The sequence below is a fragment of the Notamacropus eugenii genome, chromosome 2 (genome assembly GCF_028372415.1).
Source record: "Notamacropus eugenii isolate mMacEug1 chromosome 2, mMacEug1.pri_v2, whole genome shotgun sequence".
Classification (NCBI taxonomy): Eukaryota; Metazoa; Chordata; class Mammalia; order Diprotodontia; family Macropodidae; genus Notamacropus; species Notamacropus eugenii.
In genome coordinates, this window is record NC_092873.1 from 212,128,492 (window position 1) to 212,153,416 (window position 24,925).

The 24,925-nt window shown below is 35.5% G+C and overlaps 1 protein-coding gene across 2 annotated transcripts in view; it reads right to left on the reverse strand.

Annotated features, from left to right (window-relative positions):
• The window catches only part of PTPRK (protein tyrosine phosphatase receptor type K), a 739,357-nt gene that overhangs the window by 26,998 nt on the left and 687,434 nt on the right, over window positions 1-24,925 (reverse strand). For both annotated transcript variants that reach the window (XM_072643296.1, XM_072643295.1), the window contains exons 16-21: window positions 22,624-22,808; window positions 19,617-19,704; window positions 17,513-17,589; window positions 14,637-14,673; window positions 13,008-13,105; window positions 11,179-11,295 (exon numbers count right to left, since the gene is read on the reverse strand). In XM_072643296.1, the coding sequence (XP_072499397.1) occupies window positions 11,179-11,295; window positions 13,008-13,105; window positions 14,637-14,673; window positions 17,513-17,589; window positions 19,617-19,704; window positions 22,624-22,808 (602 nt within the window). The remainder of the gene's footprint in view (window positions 1-11,178; window positions 11,296-13,007; window positions 13,106-14,636; window positions 14,674-17,512; window positions 17,590-19,616; window positions 19,705-22,623; window positions 22,809-24,925) is intronic.

Below are 24,925 nucleotides of genomic sequence, written 5' to 3' on the forward strand. Positions count from 1 at the left end.
TGTCATTCCCACTTGATAAATTCCAGTGGCTCCCTATTACCTCTAGGATCAAATATATAAACTTCTAGGACCTTGCCTCTTCTTACTTTTCTAGTTGATTTAAACATTACTCCCTTCTGTCTTCTCTATGAACCAGCCATGCTGGCCTCTTGGCTATTCCTAACTCAAAACTGATTTATCTTCCATCGCCTTGGCTTTGCAAATGATTGTCTCCTGTGTTCAGAATGCTCTCTTGCAACAGCTTTACCTCTGGGAATCCCTGGTTTCTTTCAAGATTTAGTTCAAGTACATGCTTTTGTATGAGCCCTTTCCTGGTTTCTCCAGTATTCATGCCTTCCTCTCTAAAGTTACCTTTGTATATGACTTGTATATACCTATATTTGCAAATATTTTCATCCTTATTAGAATGTAAGCTCTTTGAGGGATATTTTGTCCTGTATATTTCCAGCCCTTAGCTGGATATATGCTTGTTGACTGACTAGCTTATTGATTTGGGTAAAGATACAGGTAGTAGGGGCAACAAGTTTTCAAATGAAACACAAAAATGGTGGAAGACAAATTTAGGAGCAGAAGGGAGTATGATTGGCTGGGAGAGTGGTGACAATCTCAAATAGAAATTTAAGAAAATAATTTCTGAAGTCCAGAATAAAATAAGTTGTAAAAAATCCTCAAATTAACATTATCTATAGAGTACTGCATTTTAACTTATTTTGTTTAGCATTTCCCAATTACGAATGTGGTTCCAATCATAATTGGGAAAGCAGCAAGAACTTGGGTTAAAAAAATTAATGTTATAAATACAGGATGGTAGAGGCATGATTAGGCAGTTTAATCTGAAATGGATCTGGGGATTTTAGTGATTGGAAGGAAGGAAAGAAATGAGTGTTTATTGAACATAGGTACTGTGCTAAACACTTTACACCTATCTCCTTTTGAGTCCCACAATAACCATGTGAGGTAGGTGCTATTATAATTCCCATTTTACATTTGAGGAAACTGAGACACAGATGTTAAATGGCTTGCCCAAAGTCACACAGCTAGTAAGTGACTCAGGCTGGTTTAGTGCTTTAATATGCTTGAGCCATGTGATACGGTAACCCCAAAAAACTCCAATGCAAACTTCTAGTAATAAAGGTATTTTCTGCCCTGTCCAAGTGAGATGACATCTGGACTATTATGTTGATTTTGAGTGACACAATTTATGGACACTGACAAGCTAGATAGTGTCTACAGGATTATCCTTGTATTGAATAATGAAGGACTCCATGCCATAGGATCAATTGAAAGGATTGGGAATGTTTAGCTTGGAGAAGAGGAAAGTCAGGAAAAGTATGACTGCTCTGTTCAAATATTACAAGGGATGCCCTTCCTCCTATTCAGTTAGCAGCCCAGTACACCATCCACTAAGAATTCATGTCCAAGATATATATAATGATAAGCTGAATCAATAGTTTGCCTTTATAACAACTTTGTGTCATAGTCTGGGCAATAGGAATTCAATCAGTCACTATTATTGTGTTTATTAAGTATTATTATTAAGGTTTACTATAATACACACCAGATGCTGGGGATACAAATATGAAAAAATGGAAAAGTCCCAACTATCAAGAAATTTATATTCTATACAAATACACACACAGAAAATAGGTAACTAGGGACTCCAAGAGACAAAAGTGAGGAGAGTATTGTGAAAGTAGAATGGACAAGGCTTGAAAGTGATTTGATATTTGGAGGAAAGAAAAATAAGGAGGGGAGGGTTACAAACATAAGTAGTTGAAAGGATGATAGTGCCACAGACAAAACTTAGGGAAATGAGGAAGGGTGGATATTGGTGGAACAATAGTAAATTCTGTTTTGGACATATTGAGTTGTGTCTATGGGACATTTGGTTGGACCCTGAATAGGTGACATGAATGAGGTGAAACTTTCTCCTGTGCTCAGGAGAAAGACTGTAGCTAGACATAGTTTATCTGAGAGTCATGTGCAGAGAAATGATAACTGAATCCATGCTTTGATCAGGTGACCAAGAGAGCCAGTATAGAGATGATAAATTAAATTAAGCAGGTCCATGACAGAGCCCTTACACTTTACCTACAGTTAAAAGCTGAGATATGGATGGTCAATCAATTAAAAAGTATGTACTAAATATCTACTATGTGTCAAATATTGTGCTCAAGCACTAGAGATACAAATGTAATGAATGAAAAAATTCCTACTCAGAAGGAGCTTATATTTTAACTTAGATGTTTCAGAAAAGAAGAGAACAGATCAAAAAAGATGGCAGGAGAACCAAGAGAGAAAAGTGTCAAGAAAACACAGAAAGGAAAGAGAATTCAGGATAAGCACTGAGAAGAGGCTGCCAAATTTGGCCTCTTAGAGATCAGTGGTAACTCTGGAGAGAATGTTTTTAATTGAGTGACAATGTTAGGAGCCAGACTGTACTACTGGTAGCATCATAGAGTTAATCTGTGAAGAAATAAAGAACTTTCATGCTGAAATGAGGGTCCAGTTGAGAAAATGTAACATCAATTTCTAATATGTCCAGCACCTGGAGTAAGTTCAAACCCTTCTCCTTGGAATTTAAAGCCCTTTATAACTGGGCCTTACAACTGGGCTTTATAACTGGGCCTACCTTTCTAACCTATTACACATTTTCCAAATTACACATTCCAGCCAAACTGGGCTTCTTGTTCCTAACATACGAAATTTCATTTCCTGCGTCAAAGCTCCTTGTCTTAAGTACCTTCTATATGCCAGGCACTGTGCTAAACACTGGGAATACAAAGAGGCAAAAGACAGGCCCTACATTCATGGAGATTACAATCTATTGGGAAAGATATCACGCACACATATACATACACAGCAAGATACATACGTGTATATGCATAAAATATATATACACATATAAATATATGATTCATAGGAATGATATACAGATGGATGACACTAGAACTTTAAGAGGATTTAGGGAAAATTCCAAAAAGGTGGGATTTTAGTTGGGATTTAAAGGAAACTAGGGAGGTCAGTAGTAGAAGGAAAGCATTCCAGATATGGGGGAGAACCAGAGAGTTCAGAGCTCAGAGCTGAGCAGTCAGTTGGGTGTCTGAAGATGTAGTCTGCTGCAAAAGCCTGCCTTTCATCATTTTGTATTTCAAGCAGGGGCAACTCCCAATAAATGCATAGATTATTCACATGAAGATTTCAGAGATGAAAAAGTTGGCACATAGGTTGTTAGTTATGGGTAACCTCAATGACTTTTTAACAAAATAATATTGCCAGTCTTCCCCTCACTATCTGTTCGTCATTTTCAATTATCTTGAAAACCGATCCTTCAGTACTCTAAAAACTATGTTGCCTCCAGCATAAATTTCTTTTAGTTTTAGTTTAGATATTTTCTTAGTCTTTCATGCCATTTCCTTTTCCTTATAAAGTATATTTGAGCTACTAAGCTCCATTATCACTGTTGAAAACTATTTGTTATAGACATGTAAACTCATCTATTCCAATACTGTCTATTTTTCTCCTTCCAGTTTCATCTATTAATGTTCTCAGGATGATCTGGCTTGGTTGGACAAGCTGCAGCTTTTCCTTATTTTGTGAACTGAGACTGCTTGTAATCTTTCACCATCCTTCTGCATTATGTTGTGCAAAAGAGCTCAGATTCTAAACCTTCCTTACATGGGGCTAATTTAATGCAATCTTTTTTGTACACATGGCTCCCTATTTTCTCTTCTCATTTGCTAAAGCAGCTTGTTGAGACGGTGGTGGCAAAATAGCTGCACAGCTTGCAGAACACAGATGAACTACAGAATCTATTTTTAAAAATTAACATTTGTGTCAAAAATATTATATTCCACTAAACTCCAACCCTACTGTGAACTATTTATAAAAGCTCAATTACAATTGCTTGCTCAGAGAACAGTTGAGAACACATTTAAAAATTAATACTTAGTGTTGTATATTAACATTCTGATTAGGCACATATAACACTAATAAGCAACATGGGGAACACTTCTGGGGCACAACTTTCAGAGCGTGATCTTTAAAAATTATATTTATGCTTTCATATTTCATGCATATCCCTATAATATTGCCTTTTTTTAGCTAAATACCAGAAATCTAAATAATATACTATATAACACTATGATATGGACACAGCTGCTACATGAAAAATCTGAATCCTCCTTGTTACAATGGAACACCAGTGAACAGTGATAGCAATCCAAAGATAATGACTCTCCTAAAGGCCTTGTCTTTATGACAGTTTCTTATGCTTTAATAAGTAAAAGGCATTGTTTTAACCAGTCAACAAGCATTTATTAAACACTCTTATCACGTGCCAAGAGCTGTGCTTATTAATAAGCACTAACAGCCTTCATAATACTAATAATAGGATACTAAACAATTGAGTCAATATAATAGTCAAAGGAATGCTGGTCATTTGGAAATTCATTTTAAGTCAAATGGTTTCAGATTCACTGGAAAGAAAATGAACTTCAACTCTTTAGTTTCCTGCTTATAAGGCATCTTGCCAATTTTATCTCTCTAAACTAAGGTTTTTCCAATGGAGGCTGGGCTGCAAGTCTGGCACTTATCAATAAATTCAATTTTGAATATGATTCATCTGATATATCATTCTGCTCTTTCAAGCATGCCTAGTTGGTATAGTAGGTAAAGCAAGCACTTTGGCCCCAGGGAGAGAAAAGGAACAGCTGTGGCCAACAACCCTGAGGAAGGCACCAGACTTCTTGCCCAGATGAAGCTGCTTTTGGGGAGAGGTAGATCCTCCCATTTTCTGACTTTGAGATGAGTCTTCATTCACTATATCATGCTAGGAGAGGGAGAGAGGAGAGGTCCCTTACTATAATATGACCATGGAAGTCAGCTTTTACTAGGGGCTTCCCTCTTTTTTCCCATTAATGGTGGTGGATTGAGGGTATGATTTGAGTGTATGGTCAGGTTGCTGAGCTCCTTGAGGCACAGGTTCCTGCACTTCTCTGGAAGTTATTTGTGATGAAATCATGCTTCAGAGTCAATTCTACCACTAGGTGAGGCAAGTGTAAGGAGGCTTCGAAACCTAATTATCAGGAAGCAAAGTAAAGGACTTGATAATTATTATTCAGAAATCATTACTCTGGTTGTCACTACTATTTTGATGGAGGCTTTAAAAGTTATCAGTGAATACAAGATCCCCACCTGGTATCTAATTAACAATAAACTTTGTCATACAATAGAAACATGCATCTCTTCAGTGATTGCAAGTCAATTTCCCTATGTTCTCAAACCAGGAAGAGTCTTCTCTTTCCCTTTACTAATTTCTTATCTATATCACCCGCAAGAGTTTGTAGTTACATGGATTCAACCACTTTTTCATGGCCAAGAAGAGCAAACAGTATAGGAGTCAAAGGTGATGGTGATGTGACCAGATATTAATTAGAATTTAAGTCTAAAAGGTTGAAGGAGATTTTTGGGGTATCTCTAGAGTTAGAATGATGACTAACTAGATGGGGACACGAGGATACAGATTATTGCAGAATCAAGTGAATAACACTAGCTCTCAGACTCCTTCAGAACAGGGCAAATGCCTTATTCATACCTATTTACCCCTTGTATAACAACACAGCTCCTGGCATACAACAGGGCCTAAAATATGTATGGAACTTCTTATTGCTAACTGGGTATTTTCCTTTTATTTTCCCCTAATGTTGGAGAGGTGTAGTAAAAAGATAAAACAAATGCTTGCTCATGGAAAAAATAATTCATTTAACAAAAAGTTAAAAAGAACATTGGTAAAATATTATTTCAAAAATTATTTACATGGCCTACCAATGTCTTCCTTAATTCCCTACCCTTTCTCTCTCATGCAGTCCAGCTACAATATATATCCTGACCATAATAACGAACCCCTATTCTAGATCTTCACGTTAGAGTATTTTCCCCTTTTACTGAGCACATATACCTTTGAGGAAGAAGACAAAACTTCACATTTTTTTTTCTACAGATGCCACTGAAACATGATTTATCTGTCTTGGATAGTGTCTCTGCCAGTATACCTTTAATCATTTTCTTTTGCAAGTCCCAAGGGCACACTCTTATCCACAGGCTATGTAGGAGATGAACCTGAAGCCGCTGTACAGGTAAAAATGTGTGTTTCTCATTTTAGAGAAGCACACCCCAGCATTTTTATTTTTATTCTTCATCTTCTTTAGCATTACTAGCAATAAAACCCTTCTATCAGAGATTTTTTGTTCCGTATCTGTTTTAAATTCACCTATATTTAAAGTCAAAATAAAGCATGTACTTGGTATTTCTATTAAAAATAGTCTTCTCTTTTTCAGGGGGAGGGTCGATATAAAACATTGAGATGGTTTCAGAAAGAAGTTTCTGGAAATAAGCACATTCCTTTAATACAAAGAAGTCATCAGCAGGCTCCTTTATTTCTTATGCTGAATAGCTAATGTACTCCTCAGTTATTTCTTACTCTTACTATTATAGTACTGTGATCTGCCTTATTCTGATTTTTCTTCCCTGTAAACTATTAAAAATCTTCCTTTTGATAAAAATGTACATGTTTTCAAGAAAAATTGTAATCTGAAGAGGCAGCATGGTAAAAGGACCAGAGCATTGGCCTTGCAGTCAGAAAACTCCCAGTATTCCTGTCTCTAACACATACTGTGATATGGTCCAAAGCAAATCACTTAACCCTTTCAGGTCTCTAGGCAACCCTCTCAGACTAAAAGTTGGCAAGCAGTTGCAGATCTGCATGGACATTTCCTACCACAATAAAAATATACTTCTGATCAAAAACATTATAACCGACTTCTCTGTATATTGCAGCATAATAAAAATTTCCAAAGGACTTTTCTTATAACAAGCTTGAGAGATAGGCAGTAATAGTAGTATCCTTCCCCTTTTATAGATGAGGAAACTGAGGCTTAAAAGAGGAAAAAGACTTTTAATTGGGAAATGTCAATGCACTTATTGAGCCCAAGCCTCCTGATTTGAATTCTAGCACTATTTCTACTGTACCACACTGTCTTTCAAATCCCACTCTTCAACCCAGTTAATTAAAAATTAAAAAAAAGAAATTTATTTGCCTGGTGAATATTTCACAGTACCACCACTCATCCAAAGATAGAATGAAAAAAGACAGTGGATAGAATATATTTACAAATATCATTTTAGAGGGGATTCTTACATTAAAAGACAATCTTTAGTGGGAAATGTTTATATGATAATGAGCACATCATCTGTCAGTATTTTCTGGTCCTTATACATGCTTTCTCACTCTTTTACATTTGGTTGTGCTCAGCAAGGAATATGCTCCCTTCCCATCCTCATCTACTCCTTAGGTTCCACCTCAGATTTCACCTCCTCAGTCAAGTCTCATCCAATCCAACACTTATTATTTTTTTTTTACCCTATGCAAGTCATTTAACTTTCCTGAGCCTCAATTGTTCTGATCTCTAAAATGAGAAGTCTGAACTGGACAGCCTCTTGCATATATACCTTCCAGTTCTTGATCTATGCAATTCTATAATCTCCTCAAGCTAGAAATTATTTTTCCTCTTTGAGCAAAGTGGAAACTCCATGAGGATATGAGCTTTTCTTAGTTATCTTTGTATCTTCTGCAAGGCTTAGCACAGTGCTCTGCACAGAGCAGGCACTTATACTAAGTATTTTTGTTGAACTTAATAGCTAGAAACCAAAGCAGTTGTAGCAAAAGTGAGGGGAAGCAGTATTAATGCAGGTGCACTATGCCTTAGACGTATGAAGTGCTTTAAAATGTTTTCTAAATTAATTGAATTTGTCCCATCCATCTGTCCTTGCTGGGTGTTAGCAATGGTTCAGGGAGAAAAGCAAAGGACTTGGAGTCAGAAGACCTGAATTTTATTTCCTACTATACTATGCTAATGGCATGACCTTCCCATTTAAGAAGTTCACAGTTCAGTTGGAAAAGAAAGGCATACATAGATGAAATGTTAAAAAACAACACAAGAGTGAAATGATAATACAGCCCCATAAAATGCAAGTGATGTCACAAGGCAGTATACCACTAATTGCCAAATAAAAGTAGAGTCATTGACTGCTATGAATTCTCAGAGAAGAGAAAGTACTTTGGGATAGAGTTATATAAGAAGGTTTCCTGGAGGAAATAAGATTTGATTTAACCCCATAGTCTGGGGAGGTTTCCCTCCCCTGGGATACATGCCTAGGAGGGAAGAAGATAGTTCAGTTAGGGAGAAGGGCATGGAGCTGAGAAAGTAGAAAACATGTTCATGAAAGCAGTTTGGCAAAAAGAGCGATTTTCTATACAGAAGTAGAGGGACATAATTCTGGACAGATAGACTGGGAGCCAACTGTGCCTGACCCTGAATATCATTTGAACTTTATTCTGTATACAATGGTTTGTCATTGAATGTCTCTGAGTAGGAGAGTCACAGGATGAAAGGGGATTCTAAATACTGCTTTAATTTCTGACTTTTCATTTCACTTTTATCATGCTCTCTGAACACAACCTCACTTCCATTTTATTCTATCCCATTATCTAGCACATCTTAAAAATTCTCTTGCTTCCTTTGCTATGCTAGGTCACATCTCTCCCCAACTTGAAAGAATATTTCCCCTTTCAGATTTTTCTTTAGAATTTTAACTACAATTTTTCTTACAGATACAGTCAGTGAAGTATTTGAACACTAACAAAAAGTCCATGATTAATGTTTCCTCATTACTTATAACTCATTAATGTGAAAACTAAATTCTGTGCATGTTTTTGTACATGCATATGTGCATTCTAAAAGATGGATAAAGGATTTTTTTTAAAACTGGTTTTATTTTAAACTTATTTTATTTTAGGCACTGGTTCCACTCCAAAAAAAAAAAAAAAGGAATAGCTTCCTTTTAAATTCCATACTACTGGCGTATGTATGTATATCAGGAGCAAGTTCCATTTCTTTTATTTCTGTCTTCCCACTTATAGAGCATTGTACCATAACATAGTATTACTAAATACAGGCATGTATTAATGAATACAATGTTGAGGATTTATAGGGAGCTAGTGCACTACCATTCTATTCTTCAAGGTAGTAAGAAAAGTCATCAAAATCCACAGATGATACAAAAAAATCTTTTTCTAGACAAACTGCATAACCTTTACCCCTTGCCCTCATCAATCATTTTAGAAAAAGCTATTGTTTCTTTTTGCCTTTTTGGTTCAGACCTCTGATTTACTTGGCATAAGGAATTCCCCTCCATCCAAAGATTATTAGCAAATCAGTTACACTTCAGAGTGTTGTTGCTTGGGAGGTTAAGGTGCCTTGCCCACTGTCATATAGCTACTATGTGTCAGAAGCAAGACTTGAACCCAGGCTCTCTGCCCTTCTCTTCTCTACGTTATCTACTGGACTGTTAAAAAAGAGAAACAAAATGACTTGAGAGGTGCTAATGACTGATGACAGGCAAAAATCAGATATTAGAAGAATCTATATTCCTGGATATTCTCAACATTCCTCAACAATCAAGTCACTAAAATTCACGTACAAATAAAATTTTTAAATAAACTTAGGCTATTATGAACATGAATGTAGAACTTGTCATTTCACTAGGCTTACATCAGGGTGGGGAACTTGTGACCTCTAGGTCACATGTGGCTTTTGAGGTCCTTGGGTGAGACCTTTTTATTGAGTGCAAGTTTTACAGAACAAGACTTTTTTAAATTAATGGTATTTATTTAACTTAATATGATTTACCCCTGGCTCAGATTTTCAGTTTCCAGATTCAAGGGGATAATAATTTCTTTTTGGGTCCTTTAATTTCACTTAATGGTATTTTGCCATATGCTGAATATTCTCATTTTGAACAGCTGGAATTTCACTTATTTCCCCCACTGATTTGTCCTTTTTTATAACTAAGTAAGACTATACATCCTATTCACCAATTTCCAATTGATTAAGTTGAGTTTTATTTCCACGATTGAGGAGAACCCTAAATATTTATGTGGAGACATGCCCTCATCAGGATATCTTAGTCTTCAGGCCAGCATCTGAGACACTGTCCCTACTGTGCTTACTCTCACAGCCACAAGCAGTTCCATCTATCTTACTTGGCAGTTAGGACTATTTAAAGGGACAACTTTGCTGTTCCCTCTGGCTTTTCTGCTCTCATTTCTTATTTTTTTAGAGTCACTGAATTGGAAGGGACCTTAGAGACAATATAATCCAGCCTCTACCAGAGCAGAAATCCTTTCCACAAAATCCCTGACAAAACAAGATATTTTCTTTGAAATCCTCCTTCACAGACAAACAGGATGGTCTGTTTGAAGACCTCCAGTTAACTGCAGACTGTTACATTTTTGGACAGCTCTAATTGTAAATAGCATGCTGGTTCTTGTGGGGTGGGGTGGGGGTGGTAAGTGAGTCAATTTTTGCCTTATCACATCTTTTTCCCAGTCCTGCTTTGTGGGATCAAGTCATCTCCAATACCTCTTCTAATTCTTGCTTCTGCAGGCTAAATATTGCTAGTTCATTTCATCATATCCTGGAGTTTGAGTTCCCCTTCTATTATTACAAATGGCAAAATGGAATTACTGCCTCCTATAGTATAAGCTCCAAGAGCGCAGAGATTATGTCTTATATCAAGTTTCTAGCTTTCTCAGAGCCTAGCCAATGCTCTGTACATAAAATGTGCTTAATAAGTTTTTCCAAATAATTTTGTGAATGAAAGATAGCTTATAGTAAACTTTTGAGGAAAGTGTGTGTCTTTTTCCATCTGAATTAGAAGGAAATCATTTTTCCATCTTGGAAGACACAGTTTTATTTCTCAATTGGAAGCTAGCTGGCTACAGTATGATCTGCTTAATTTGAATACAATGATCTCTGAGCAAGGACAAATTTGGTACTCATAACATGCTAATAGCATGGAACTATTAGCAATTTCTGCTTATAAATGGAAATTTTTTTTAAGAGAACAGCATTGCTTTTAGTGCAAATAATTTGTTGCGATCTTTTTTTAAATATGGAAACTTTAACTGTGAGCTTGTGGAGCAAGGAATGATTTTTTTACCTTTCTTTTTATTCTCAGCACTTAGTACATACCTGGCACATAGTAAATGCTTAATAAATGCTGGTTGACTATGACAGTCATTTTACTACACTGGTAGAAGAATTTTAAAGTACTTACCCTTTCCAGGGTGAATGTCCTAACCACATATTCAGCAAGGGGTTCCATTTCTACACAAGTTACTTTGAAGTCACCATAAACTTCAGTATCATCAGGCCAGTATTTATAACACTTAACCTAAACAGCAAATTGAGATAACATGTTAAAGAATGTAAAAGGGAAGACATGAAGCATAGTTTACATCAAATGCGATGCACTCAGGAACCGAGGATCGTATTACCTAAGGTTCCATTTCTGATAATGTTTCAATCAAAGATGACTGATTAGAAGGCGACAAGTCATCTGGAATCAGCGTCATATCACAACATCAATAAGATTTATAATGCCAATTGCATACAAGACTGTCAGACTTGGCAAAATGAATAATGACAATTGACTACTGAAATGCATTCTATGAAAATGCATTCAAAGAGAAATATCTTAGCTAAGGCTTTTTAATACGAAGAACTGATTTTAAGAGTACTGCCTACTTTTTATAGAACATAATAGCAAAACTTTCTATTATAAATAGTTTTCCTGTTTTTATTTTTAAATAAAATGTCAACTGAAGTAATACGGATCTGGTATATGTCTCCACTTCTCATGTCCTACTTCAAAATTTGTCTATGATTTCTTTGTTGAAAAATCCAGTGATCTTCTTTCAATCTTCATCCACTCCAGCTTCCCTGGAGCATTTAACACTGATGATGCCCTGCTTCCTAAACTTTAAAGCTACTGTATTCTTCTATTCTACGTCCATCTCTCTCTCTCTCTCTCTCTCTCTCTCTCTCTCTCTCTCTCTCTCTCTCTCTCTCTCTGTTCCTTTTCACTCTTTGATGGCTTTCCTAGCTCTCCCCCACCTCCAAAGCTGAGTTTGCCCCAAGCATCTGTATTCTATCCTTTTCCCCTTTCCCTGTTCACTCTCTTACTTGGCTATCCTAGATTTCTGTGCTCCAACTATTACACCTAAACACATGACTTCCACATTGGTATTTCCAGACCTACATTTTCAAACGGGAGGTCCCTCTGAAACCTCATACTTAAGAGAGCCAAAACAATGCTTAATTTTGTCTCTAAATTTACCTCTGACATCTATTTATGATTATAATACCATCACTACCCCAATCTCTCATATTTGAAATCATCTTTGACTTTTCCTTGTTTTACTTTTCTTATGTAAATTCTACCTCACCAACATCTCTTTCAATGATCTTTATTCAAGCTACTAACACAATACCTATAAATGACCTTATTAACAAGCCCAAGAAACATTACAATAGCTTCCTATGACCTACAGTCATCCTTCTTGTAGGTCTTTCTGTCACCCCTGCAGGGTTACCAGACCAACTTCATTAGGCAATTCTACCAATCTGAAAATGTCACCCCTCTGCTCAAAATGTTTAATGGCTCCCGCTTGCTTACTGAGTACAATCTGAACACCTATTCCTGGTACTGAAGACTCTACCACCTAACATTCCAGCCTTATTTAACCCTAATCTACTCCATATAACTAATGACTGCTCAAAACTTATGCCCTATACATACCCTATGGGCTTCCTGTCTCTTCACCTTTTTCCTTACATGGTTCCATGTTTTCTTATACACTCTCTACCTGCTAAAAAGCTTTAAAGTCCAAATAAAAGACCTGTTGCATGAAGTCTTTCTCCCTTTGGTCTTCACAAAGTACTTGGTTTTACTTCTTATGTTCTTATATTTTATTTTATAAGTTACCTCTAACACTCTCTACTAAGCAATAAACATAATATGCCACAGTATTAAATATATATAGAATTGGATTGCTGGGAAATTAAAAAAAAATAAAACAACAAAAAACAAAACAAATTTCTTACTCGGCCAACTTCAACTAAATTTGTAACCATTACAATGCAGGCAGACTGCTCCTGCCAGATCATCCTCCAGAAATCATAAACTGTCTCATGGACTGGACCTACAAAAAAAAAAAAAAGCAACTGATCAATCAAATAGCATTTATTAAGCACTTATTATGTGTCAGTCACTATGTGAGGTTTTGGGAATAAGAAGTAAAAAGAATCCTTCCTCTTTAGGAGTCCATGAGAAAGAGCATAAACATAAAATGGTAAACACAAGATAAAAAGTTTATATTTGATAATAAAAGTAATAGGGAGCCATTCAAATTTACAGAGTGAGGGTGGAATACCATGGGCAGACCTATGAAAGATGAATTGAAGTAGGGAAGGGAATTAAATTAAAAGGTTATGGCAAGAGTTCTGGAATAGTATGTACATTCAGCCATTTTTGTAGTTAATGGAGAATTCAGATATGAGAAAAAACAGAAAAACACCACATCAAGAGCAATCAGATACATGGAACAAACTGTCACGAGATGGTATTTAAATTCAACATTAAGCACTAAAAAAATGCTACAGAACTACTGTATGTCTATCTGTCAGTTCTTTATATAGTCACTGATATCATTATTTCTAGGGTACTTTATTGTTTCTGCATTAGATCCAGGCATTTTCAAATTATCATGAAAAATGTACACTTTCCACTGACAATGAACAAAACAGCCCATAATGCTAATTGAATAAATGCCCATTATTCACAAACAATGCCCATTTGGGGGCTAATGAAGATGCACTCTTGCTGATAAATGTTCACTGCCTGCAAACACACTGCTATGATGTAGTGCACTTAAAACAGTAAAACTCCAATGCTGTTCATCACTGTTGACCTTTCCAACTTTAAAATGATGTACAATTAAACTAAATTACTCCTGGAGATATGTGGAAATACTTAGGATATGACCTCTGACAAAGTAGTAAACATTAGATTAGAGCCACCTGCTTCTATTTTCCACAAGACAGATGTGTAGGTTTTTCCCCCTTCAGATAGAGATCAACTTGGACAGGAAATTTAAATTCCTCCCTGTCTCCACCCCAGACATTTTTATGCTTCTTGGTGCTGCAATTAAGCAAGATTTCCCTGCCTATTCCCATTTTCTCCACTAAGAATTTAAGTTGCAAAATCTCCTTTACATCCTTTGTCTGTCTCCAGTCTTGCCTTGTCTAGTAATGGCAAGAAGAAAGTTTAATATCTCATTATAACAATATTGGTATTGGGCCATTAAAATTCCCCGCAGACAAACTATGCTTCAAGGAGGCAGTCACCTTATTCGATATGAGGATAGCTTTACTTCCTCTTCATTGAGGGGATCAGTGATTCTTTTTCCACTGACTTTCTTGGCCAAGTGCTCTATTATGCCAGAACACTGAGGACCAAATCATCAATATGGTAAGTTACTCAGCAACCCCTAGCTCTAATAATATAATACCAGCTTTCACTCATATATGTTCCACATGGACAGAGGATATAACATTGCAGCTGCACAAATGAATAAAGAGCAGCTGTTGCTCTGTGTTACACCGAAAACCGGGTGCTTCTTTTTACTATCTCACTGTTCCATTACAGTTAAAGCCATAAAGGTTTTAACTTACCTTGGGTTGCAATGTAGTGGCTTGGCCTCTGGTAGCCCTAAAATAGTAAAACAAAGAGGTTATCATTGTGTAATGTTACCAAAAATAAAAGAATGAAGGCATAAGACGGTATAGAAAACCCCTTATTAAGGTAAAATAATAAAATGTATAGAAATTAGTAGTGAACTTTTATGGTTCACCTTTCAAACTAAAGATATATTTTATCTGAAAAGCAAATATAAACATCTGATTAGAATAACATAAAGTAGTCACTGTATGCTATTTTATGACCTTAATATAGTTCATTTTATTTTATTAAAACAGTCTTTTATCGTGGACTTTGTATTCCATTAAAGAGTTTTATGCCTTCCCACTGGTCTTTGGTCACACGTCCAACGATAATGGTGTACAAAGATCTAGTTTCTTATTTTAATAGCCCAAAATACATCACAGTGAATTACAAATGGACAAAGACATATTAGAACCATAAAATAATAATTGAACATTTCAATGTTAGAGCTGGACAATGCATGTGTGCATAGAATTAACATCTTGATATATTTTGAAACAACCATTTTCTAGAAATGCAATCATGATTATACCAACTGTATTTGTGCATGTTTATTAAGTTTATTTTGCACACACACACACACAGAGACACAATTATAAACATGCACACATATGGAAGATTTAAAAAACAAACAACCCTCAATCAGACAAAACTTTCATTTTTTGGAATGTATATACACACATTCTCAGGTGAAACATCTGATTTTTCAAAAAACATATTGTAATGTTAAAAGACAGTTTGTTAACTGTTCTGACACTGGACAAATCCTTGAAGACAGATTCAAAATTCATTTAATTATTATTAAGTGTGGTGGTGGTAAGTTTCGAATTTGTTGTGTTTGGAGCACCGAGATCTAATTAAGGGCTAACATCAAATAGAGAGAGTATAACTTATTTATGTCTGGGTGTGGGTAGCTCAGTGTAACGGACCAGCTTGTGTAAAGCTGGCAAAGTCTAAATTTCCACTGAAACTCTTTGGTAAGATGTCTGGTCTCTAAAATTTAATGAACATCAACATACAATAGAGGAACACTTAATATGTTCATATTTTTAAGCTCTTTGTCTGCAGTGATCTTATTACCATAATTCTGCTTATTGCAGTGCATTTATTTTATTTATAATAAATCAATACAAAGGAAAATATAATGAATATATATGGTGATCACTGGATTCTATAATAAGATGACTATACAGTTCAGTATTTGGTACCAAATGGGATTTCTTCTGAGAGGAGTTCTAAATTCAAAGTACCAGAATGCTCTTATTATGACAGATCTCATTTATAACACATTCTTATGGGGTAACTGTAGAAAATGGCATTATATATAAGGTTCCAGTATATAAGCTATGACAAAAGATTCACCTAGGACTAAAATGCTAAACAGGGAATTTAAAACAATAAGGGCAAGCTGTTAAAATTTTACGATCGCCATTGGTTGATCAGCGGTGTTTGAAAAAAAAAATAGTTTATTGAGAAGAAAAATCTTTTGTTGAAGATGAATGATGAAGATTGTGGTTGTTCCAATACTGAGTAATACTGGAACACTTCGAAGAAATGTGAATGTGTAATTCACACCCAGTATGCTTATGAAATTCAACCTTATTATCATTTAGCAATAGGTAGTAATAATTGTGATAAGCTAAAGAAATTTCCGTTCAAGCAAGTAAATGATTAGATTTAATAAAGGAAGTATAAACATAATTCTAACTAAAGAATTTTTCGAATAGCTCTTTCTTGGTTATCAAAAATAGTATGTTCATCTTCAGCTGTGATATTTTCCTTTCAAATGTATTATAAACACATATATACACGTATATATGTATAGTGTATAAATTGGGCAAACAAATTCATTTCAAAAGATTATCAATTATCCCACAATTTTTGGAGTAATTTATTAATGTTTAGAATCCTATCATCTTTACAACCAGATTGCAAGAATTTAATTTTTATTTCTTTTCACAATAACTTAGCTACTGAATTTTTAAAAAGATTATTTACATGTATACTCACTTATAGCTATAACTATGTAAAACTAAAAGACAATAAGAAAAATCTATGCCACACCTAATTGATCAGTACGGTTTAAATACATTTCGAATATGTGATCTAAAGTTTAACTTAATAATTTGATTGTCACAAATGTTACTTTTTCAAAAACCACCACCACACTCCATAAACAAATTTCCCCACCCATTTTGTAAAGCAGAAACGAGAATGTGAAACGTGAAGTTTCAGCATTGCTACTACACATCATACCATCCAGCTTCTCACAAAGAGTTTGGGGACAGGGATGGGAAAAAAAGCTAGAAACAAAAACCATCAAGAAATAAAACTCAAATACTTGATGAATAGCAAAGGTGAAACATTTTTACCTTTTTTCCCCCACTAGAAATAGCCAGCAAGGGGAAGGGGCTAAACTATCTTTTCTTACACAAGGAACAGAAGTCACAGACAAAAAAGAAAGAACAATCATACATATATATATTATCATATGATGTTAAGTGGGTGAAGCATGCAGAGATAAACTAGTGATAGGCATTAGTAAGAACTGTCATTAAGAGGAGATAAAGTCAATATTTAAAATAGGGTGCTGTTATTTACATATAGTGGTACTTACATCCCTGTACAGCCAAATCTACAGCCCAAACCAAAGTCAGGTGTGAAAGAAAGCACAACAACGTCAGTGAGTACTAGGACGTAGAACAAGGAAAAGTGTACAGTTTGTTCTTTATTTTTAAAAGCTATCAATCAATTTATAGGCAGAACATGCAAAAAAAGATTCATATATAGAAGTCAACAAAGTTGGCATAAGTACACGAACACTTACATCGATATAGTTAGCATTAATATAATCAGAAGAAGGGTCATCCTCTACAGGCTGCAAAATGACTCTGGAGTGGTCATCTGCAAATTGAAAACAATAAAGGCAAGCTGTTAAAATTGTATGATCTCCTAAGACTATACATACTTAAGGTCATCAATGTGAAATGACTACAGGCAGAGAGAAATCACACACAGGAGACTCCTATGGAAGTCAGTCTCCTTGATAATAAACTTTTTGATGGATAGCCTTTGACCGAGGTAGAGAGGTATAGTGAGAAGCCCACTGTACTTATGAGTCAAATGGCTTGGATCTACCACTTCTTTGTGGTGTGACCATGGAAAATTCACTTAACTACTATATACCTTTGTCTTTTTTTCCCTGGAAAATGAGGGAACTAGTAGTCCATTCTCATATAGGTTTTTGTAAGGAGTAAATGAGATAAAATATGTAAAACACTTAGTCAAATGTAAAATGCCATATAAATGTGAACTGTTGTTTTGTGGTGTGTCCCAAAGGTCTTGGTGCCATTCTAAGATGTTAAGCCATAAAGCCATAACAGCTTAAAATGGCACCCTGTATATAGGAATTACTAGTTAGACAGCTAAGTGGTGTAGCAGATAAAGTGTAATTGCAGTCAAGAATACTTGAGTGTGAATTCCACCTTAGACATTTCCTAGCTAGCTATATGATCCCAGAGAAATTATTTAATCCCTCTCAGTCTGTTTCCTTATCTGAAAGTGGGAACAGTATTTTAACCAACCTCACAAGGTGGTTGTGAAGATCAAATCTGATTACATAAAGAGCTCCACCATCTTAAAGCTCACATTAAGTATTGGTTATGATGGTCATTATGAGAACTTTGTGATTGTGTACATAAATTTTAGTGATTTGCATCCTTTCATCCTTCATTAGCTACTTTTCAAGCTTGCTTATGGAGTAGTTAGGTGAATTGGTAGGAGTATGGAGTCAGGAAGACCTGAGTTCAAATCCGGTCTGAGACATTCACTAGCTGTGTGACTCTGGGTGAGTCACTTAATCTGTTTGCCTTAATCCACTGGAGAGGGAAATAGCAAACTACTCCAGTATCTTTGCCAAGATAACCCCACCTTGGGTCATGGTCAGATTTGAGTGAAACAATATCACCAAACTTGACTATGATAAAATCTAACATAAAGTCTATTTTTTAATCTGAACTGGAGGAGAAAGGATGTCTTATATTAATGTCAATTTTCTGGGTATAGTAAATGGGAATCTGTTATATCATGAATTTATTTATTTTAGATGCAGTAAGCATCTAGGAAGTCACCGCATTCATAAAATTGTACTTGCATCAATCCCTGTGTGGCCACTACAGACACTTATATAAATATGAACATGTGCTCTTCACTGCAACTAAACAACAGACCTGAAGGGAGAACCTGTAACTCTGGCTCAATTCCATATAACTGTTATGAGTCTAAAATTCTAAAGCTTCTTTTTGCAACATGCTTTAAATTGTTTTTAAATGAGAATAGGTGCTCTAGGTTAATTGACTGCTGCGTAGCATCTTTGCCTCAGCTACCTTTCTCACTGCCTCTATGGTTTCCTATGATAATCACTGTATTCTTCCCACATTTAAATCCAAGATATTGAAACTCAAGGCCTCAGATAAGAGACAGCCCCTGATACTAATCACCATCGAACAATGAAGAATTCAGACACAGAGGCTCCAACTAGATTGCTAAAGGCATGTGAGAAGCACAATATTCTCGACTTAAATACGTTCACTGTGCAATACTATAACTTATGTAATCTATGAGTGATATTTTTCATTACCCTGACATTCTCAGTTGTTTAATAACACCTCCATGCATTTATGGGCAAACATGAAATCAAACAGCAGGTTACCTCCACTGGGTAAATAATCTGAGTCAGTTTAATTAATGAGAATGATGACAATCAAGGAAGCACGGCCAATAGCTAATGTTGTTTGAAATTAAATGTCTGACTTTCTAAACAGGCTGCTACACTCTGGGACTTTGTTAACCTATACACAGAGGAAAGGCAATTAACAAAATCTGAACTCTACCTGAGATACATGTTCAGTGAAAATGGTATGGAAACTTACATGCTATGATGTTTCCATATCGGTTCTTTGTTCTATTTTGATCTTTTTTAGCCACATCCCAAGATGCTGACTGTCCCTCAAAGAAACTCTAGGGAAAAAAAAACAGAACAAAACACAGTCAGGAACCATCCCCACTCCCTAAATTAAGATCATACTGCATTAATTAAGCTCATACTGTAAGATCAAACATTAATGGTATATTAACAAGCAAAACTGATATAGAAACAAGTGAAAAATAGTAAATAGCTTTGAATGCTCAGTCCTCGACTCCTACGTCCAGTAATAAAGATGATAATTTTTATATGGATGAGCTATAAAAAAAAAACTATAGTGATCAGAAACAATTATACAATTGAAATTTCATGATAGAGAAGGAAAGAAGGAATTTTACAAAGACTATTTGGAAGAGAATCATATAAATATTAGTTTTGAAAATTACTGAAAGAGAAAATACACCAGAAGTTCTTAAAATAGCTATTAGATCAACACATTTCTTATAAGGTTCCTAAATAAATAATTGGAATAAATAAATTTTTAGATCTTTCCATTTAATTATTTCAAAACAATCAACAATAAGCCAAGTATCACAAATTATTTATATACATACATGCACTAGAGTCTGTATAAACACACACTATATGCCCCCCACAAAAAAATCTTTGCAGCTTATGAAAAGGGGCGAGATCTCCACTACTACTACTACTAATGAAAATATTATAATGAATAATATTAATAACCACAAAAATAGCTAGTACTCATATAGCATGTGCTAGGTGTCAGCCACTGTGCTTAAACTTTATAAATATCGTTTTATTTGAGCCATACAACAACCCTGGGAGGTAAGTGTTATTACAGCTGAGGAAATGGAGGCTAGTAAATATCTGATGTTACATCTGAACTCAAATCTTCCTGTCTTCAGGCCCCGGGCTCTACCTGGCTGCCTTCCAATATAAGGTACATACGTGAGCTCAAAAAAAAAAGTGACCATTGTCAGCTATCTTGGAACTGGAAAGTCTGAAGATTAGCTTATTCACCACGTGTAGCAATTTAAAATGTACATAAGTTTTCTACTTGCAGGAAAAGCTAAGCTTCACTCAACACAGGAAATGGGGTCTTTGAGGTCAGGTGTACACAGCAATCTGTACAAAATGTGCATGAGAGATTTCTGGAGAGGCAGGCCACTTCTGTACAGCTAGCTGGTTACCATAACTTATTACTTCTAGCATGAAACTGTCAACTGAAATGTTTTAAGATAAAGACTTAGGTGCCTAAGAAATCTGCATGCAAACTAGAGGCTTTTTTTAAAAGGTCCTGACAAAGTGGGCTATACTCAGAACTTTTTTAAAAAATATGTAGGATTTTTTCCTCTTTCTTCTTAATTGGGTACTTCTTAGACAGCTGAAGAGTGACAAGGAAGATGATTCGGATCTATCCTTGAAATTATTTCTTAAGTATTGGAAGTCTTAATATTTTACTTAAGACAGGAAGATACCTATATGGGACAGAGGAATAAAAATCTCTCACAGTCCATTGTTTGTTTCTTAACTGGTTCTCTGCTAGGACTATGCCATTCATGTCTTTTCATGTTAGGAAAGAAACAGATGATAAGGTGGAATTTGGAATCAAAAAGCATGATTTGAACCTTATGTTCATTTCTTTAAGCCTCAATTTCCTTACTTGTCAAAGAAGGGATAACAATAGCAGACTTGCCATTTAGCTTTGTTAAAAAAAAAAAATCAAATAATCAAAAAATATTTTAAACTATTTTTGTTGTTAATTTCAAATATTGACCATTATGGTAACAATGATCTGTTATGAACAACAAAGCAGCCAGTGCAAATAATTTACTTGAGATTGCTGTTGCATTGAAAAAAGCAGAGGCCCTGCAGTCAGGATCAAGCTGGTCTTGAATTTCAGCTCTGACATTGACTATCTACAAGACTGAGTAAATCACTTAGTTTTCTGGGTCTCAGTTTCCTCTTTTCTTAATGAGGACAATCATACTTCTGTTGCCTATTTCACAGGGATGTTGTGAGGGAAAAGTTTTAAAATCCTCAGAATGTGACAAATGTGAGTTATTAGTACTAATTCAACCAGCTTATTCTGATTCTTCAGAGAAAGGATGAAGAAAAATTAACCAATTTGTAAGTCATTGAGTCTATAAGCATTTATTCAGTGCTTACTACATACCAGACTCTGGAGATTTAAAGAAGAAAAGCAAAAATTGGTTGTGCCCTCAAAGAACTCACATGTCAATGGGTAAGACAGCATGCAAACAACTCTGAACCTCCAAGATATTTATGAGGTAAACTGGAGGTCATTGCAGGGGGAAGGCACTAGTATTAAGGAGAATTGGGAAAAAAAGCTTCCTTTAGAAAGTTAGATTTTACTTTGAGACTTAATGCTTTATCATCAAAATAGTTCATCAGGAAGGGATGTAGTAGAGGGGATTCCTGTTCAGATACGGGCTAGATTAGAAAGATTGTGATGTATCTTTCACCTCCAAGCTTCTGTGTTCAAAGGTATCAAATACATTTTCGAGATGTGTATTTTGAAATTATAATGGCAAGGACCCAATGACCCAAATTATGGTCCAAGTTACTCAAATAATTTTAGTACTTAGTATTATTTTTAGTATTTCACTGATTTCAGATGTCCACATCGCTTTAGATCCACAAGCAATTTCTGTCTGTTTCAGCCTTCAGTGTGTATTTCAACACTGTTTTGGGTTTTTTGGGGTTTTTTTGCTTGCTAGGGGATGTGTCTTTCTTTGCCCTCCTAATATTTGGAATAGCACCTGGCACATAGTTGTAGGTACTTCATAAAATATTTGTTGACTTGATTTGCTAATGATATTAATGTTTCAATATTCCTTGTGGTATAATGTCACACCTCAACCCCTGGCTTCCTTTTTCATATTCTCCTTAGCTAACTCATCAGCCAGCATGTGCTAAATAATAATAATGATGATGATGATAACTTTAAAATATACTCTTAGGTTTTTTACCTCATATTCCTCTTTGAATCCATAGCTGTCTGACGTCTTCATGAGATTAATATGTTGTAATAAGTCTGCTACCCTGATGGCCGGGTGCAGCTGTCCAGTCTGGTATGGAGACTCGGTCCCCTCACAAAGATAGCGAGGGACATCAAGGAGACGACTGGACTCTGCTGGAGCACTGTGGTTCTCATCTGGTATTTTCATAATGCAGAGAATTTAAAAGAAAATATCATTTAGCAAATATTAAAAGGTGCAAATCCTGGACCTTTTAGATCTCATAAGGAAATAAGTATTACCTAACAGAAGAGATATGTATTAGCTTAACAAAGACAAAACTCTGGGTCTTTTCTTTAGCTCCAGGTATGAAGTAAAAGTATATTCATGTACAAGTCAGTAAGTTATCAGTACTGTCAAGTACAAAAGGACACTGGATCTACTTAAAAATTATGAAAATTTGATTTGCATAAGTTCTTACTCATTTTTCCTCTTTTATGAAGTCATACAAATGTTGGTCATGACTAAGCTCAGCTTTTTTTTTTCCCCACCTAGGTAAGTGGCCAGTTTCTATTTCGTACTTTTTCTAAGGAACCCAGTCCTTATAGTTTCATGTTACTCCTTGCCAATCTCACACCACCCCCCAAACTGAAACTTATCTATTTCGTCATACACATAGGGTCCCACAACGTGGGCTAAGTTTAGAGAATATTATCTTATGCTAAAGGAGTGAGAAGACTGGAGGGGCCTTTCCTATATAATATGCACATTTTAACTAGCCATTTGGAGACAAGACTTCTGTCTTTTCTGGAAATAAGCTTTCCCATGAAACATTTTCATTGCTATTTTGCTACTGTAGACATAAATATGATTCAATTGTGTCACAGTATAACAATTAATCAAAATGCTTTAAAATAATAAATAACAGGGAGCTTCACCCCCCGGCCCCAATAACTTAAAGTCAAAAGCCATTTTGACCGTACACCATCCCTTAACATATAGTTTAAACCAGGGGTGGGGAACCTGCAGCTTGAAGGGCAGAAGTGGCCTTCTAGGTCCTCAAGTGTGGGCCTTTGACTGAATCCAAACTTCACAGAACAAATCCCCTTAATAGAAGGATTTGTTCTGTAAAATCTGAACTCAGTCAAAAGGCTGCACTCAAGGACTAAGAAGGCCACATGTGGCCTCGAGGTTGCAGGTTCCCTACCCCTGGGTTAGGCCCAAAGGGAAAGAGTAATAACTTAACAGTTCACATAACTTCAAAAGCATAAAATGGGAAAACAAAACAAGTTGGAATGGAGCCAGAGAAGCACTGTCTAGCCATAGGCACATAGAAACATTAGGCTTGTTACTATTCAATGTCTGAGTATTTCTGATTTTGAACAACCCCATAAGTACCCCAGCATGTACAGTTAATGCACCCATACTGCCATCCAAACAGGAAATACACCAGGCTGTTTCTTTTGTACTAATCTTGAATAATGAAATATAACAAGTTGTACCAAAGATTCCTAAAATTGCCACACATGAATTCTTAATCTCAGTGCATTTACACTTCAATTAACCATACAATAATATGATTGACATATATCAATCATTTTCTTGTTACTCATACTTAAGAATATGCATTTTAAATATTCTCATGCTTTACACAGGCTTTCTACACTGCTTTCCAATACACTTACCAGTGATAGGGACTTTAACCCAATGAGGCAGTAAAACACATACAAAGACACAAAAATAGGAATCAGTATTAAAAATCTCAGGCTGAATCGTTAAATAATTATCAATCTAAAGAAATATTTGAAATATTCCTAAAATGGCTTTTAAAATACAAAGTTAAACATAATGCAGTACCCTGCCCCACAAAAAAAGAAAAAAAAAAGAAAAAAACACATATACAAACTTCCAGGATTCCAGTGATGAAGAAAATGAAATAAGCTTTGAACATCTATCAAAATTAACTGAAGTTGTAAAAAGTCACTATTTTAAAAACCATTTTCAACTAGCATGTCTTTTGAAAATAAGTGAAAATACATGCATGCAGAAATTGGCAATATTCTCGGTTCCCTAGGAACAGCTCTGCACTAATTTGCATGTCTATTCCGTAGGTGGTAATTCGATGTACAAAATATTATTCTTATAATACTGATGATAAATCAGGTAACTAAAGTTGTAGAACAATGTTTACTCACAGAGTTTTATTTCCTGATTTTACAACTGTGTAATTCTTTATTCAAACTCCTTTCTTCTACCAATTATTGATCTGTTACTTAGGGGTAGTGGGCAGAAGCAGGACATGTCCTGCTGATAT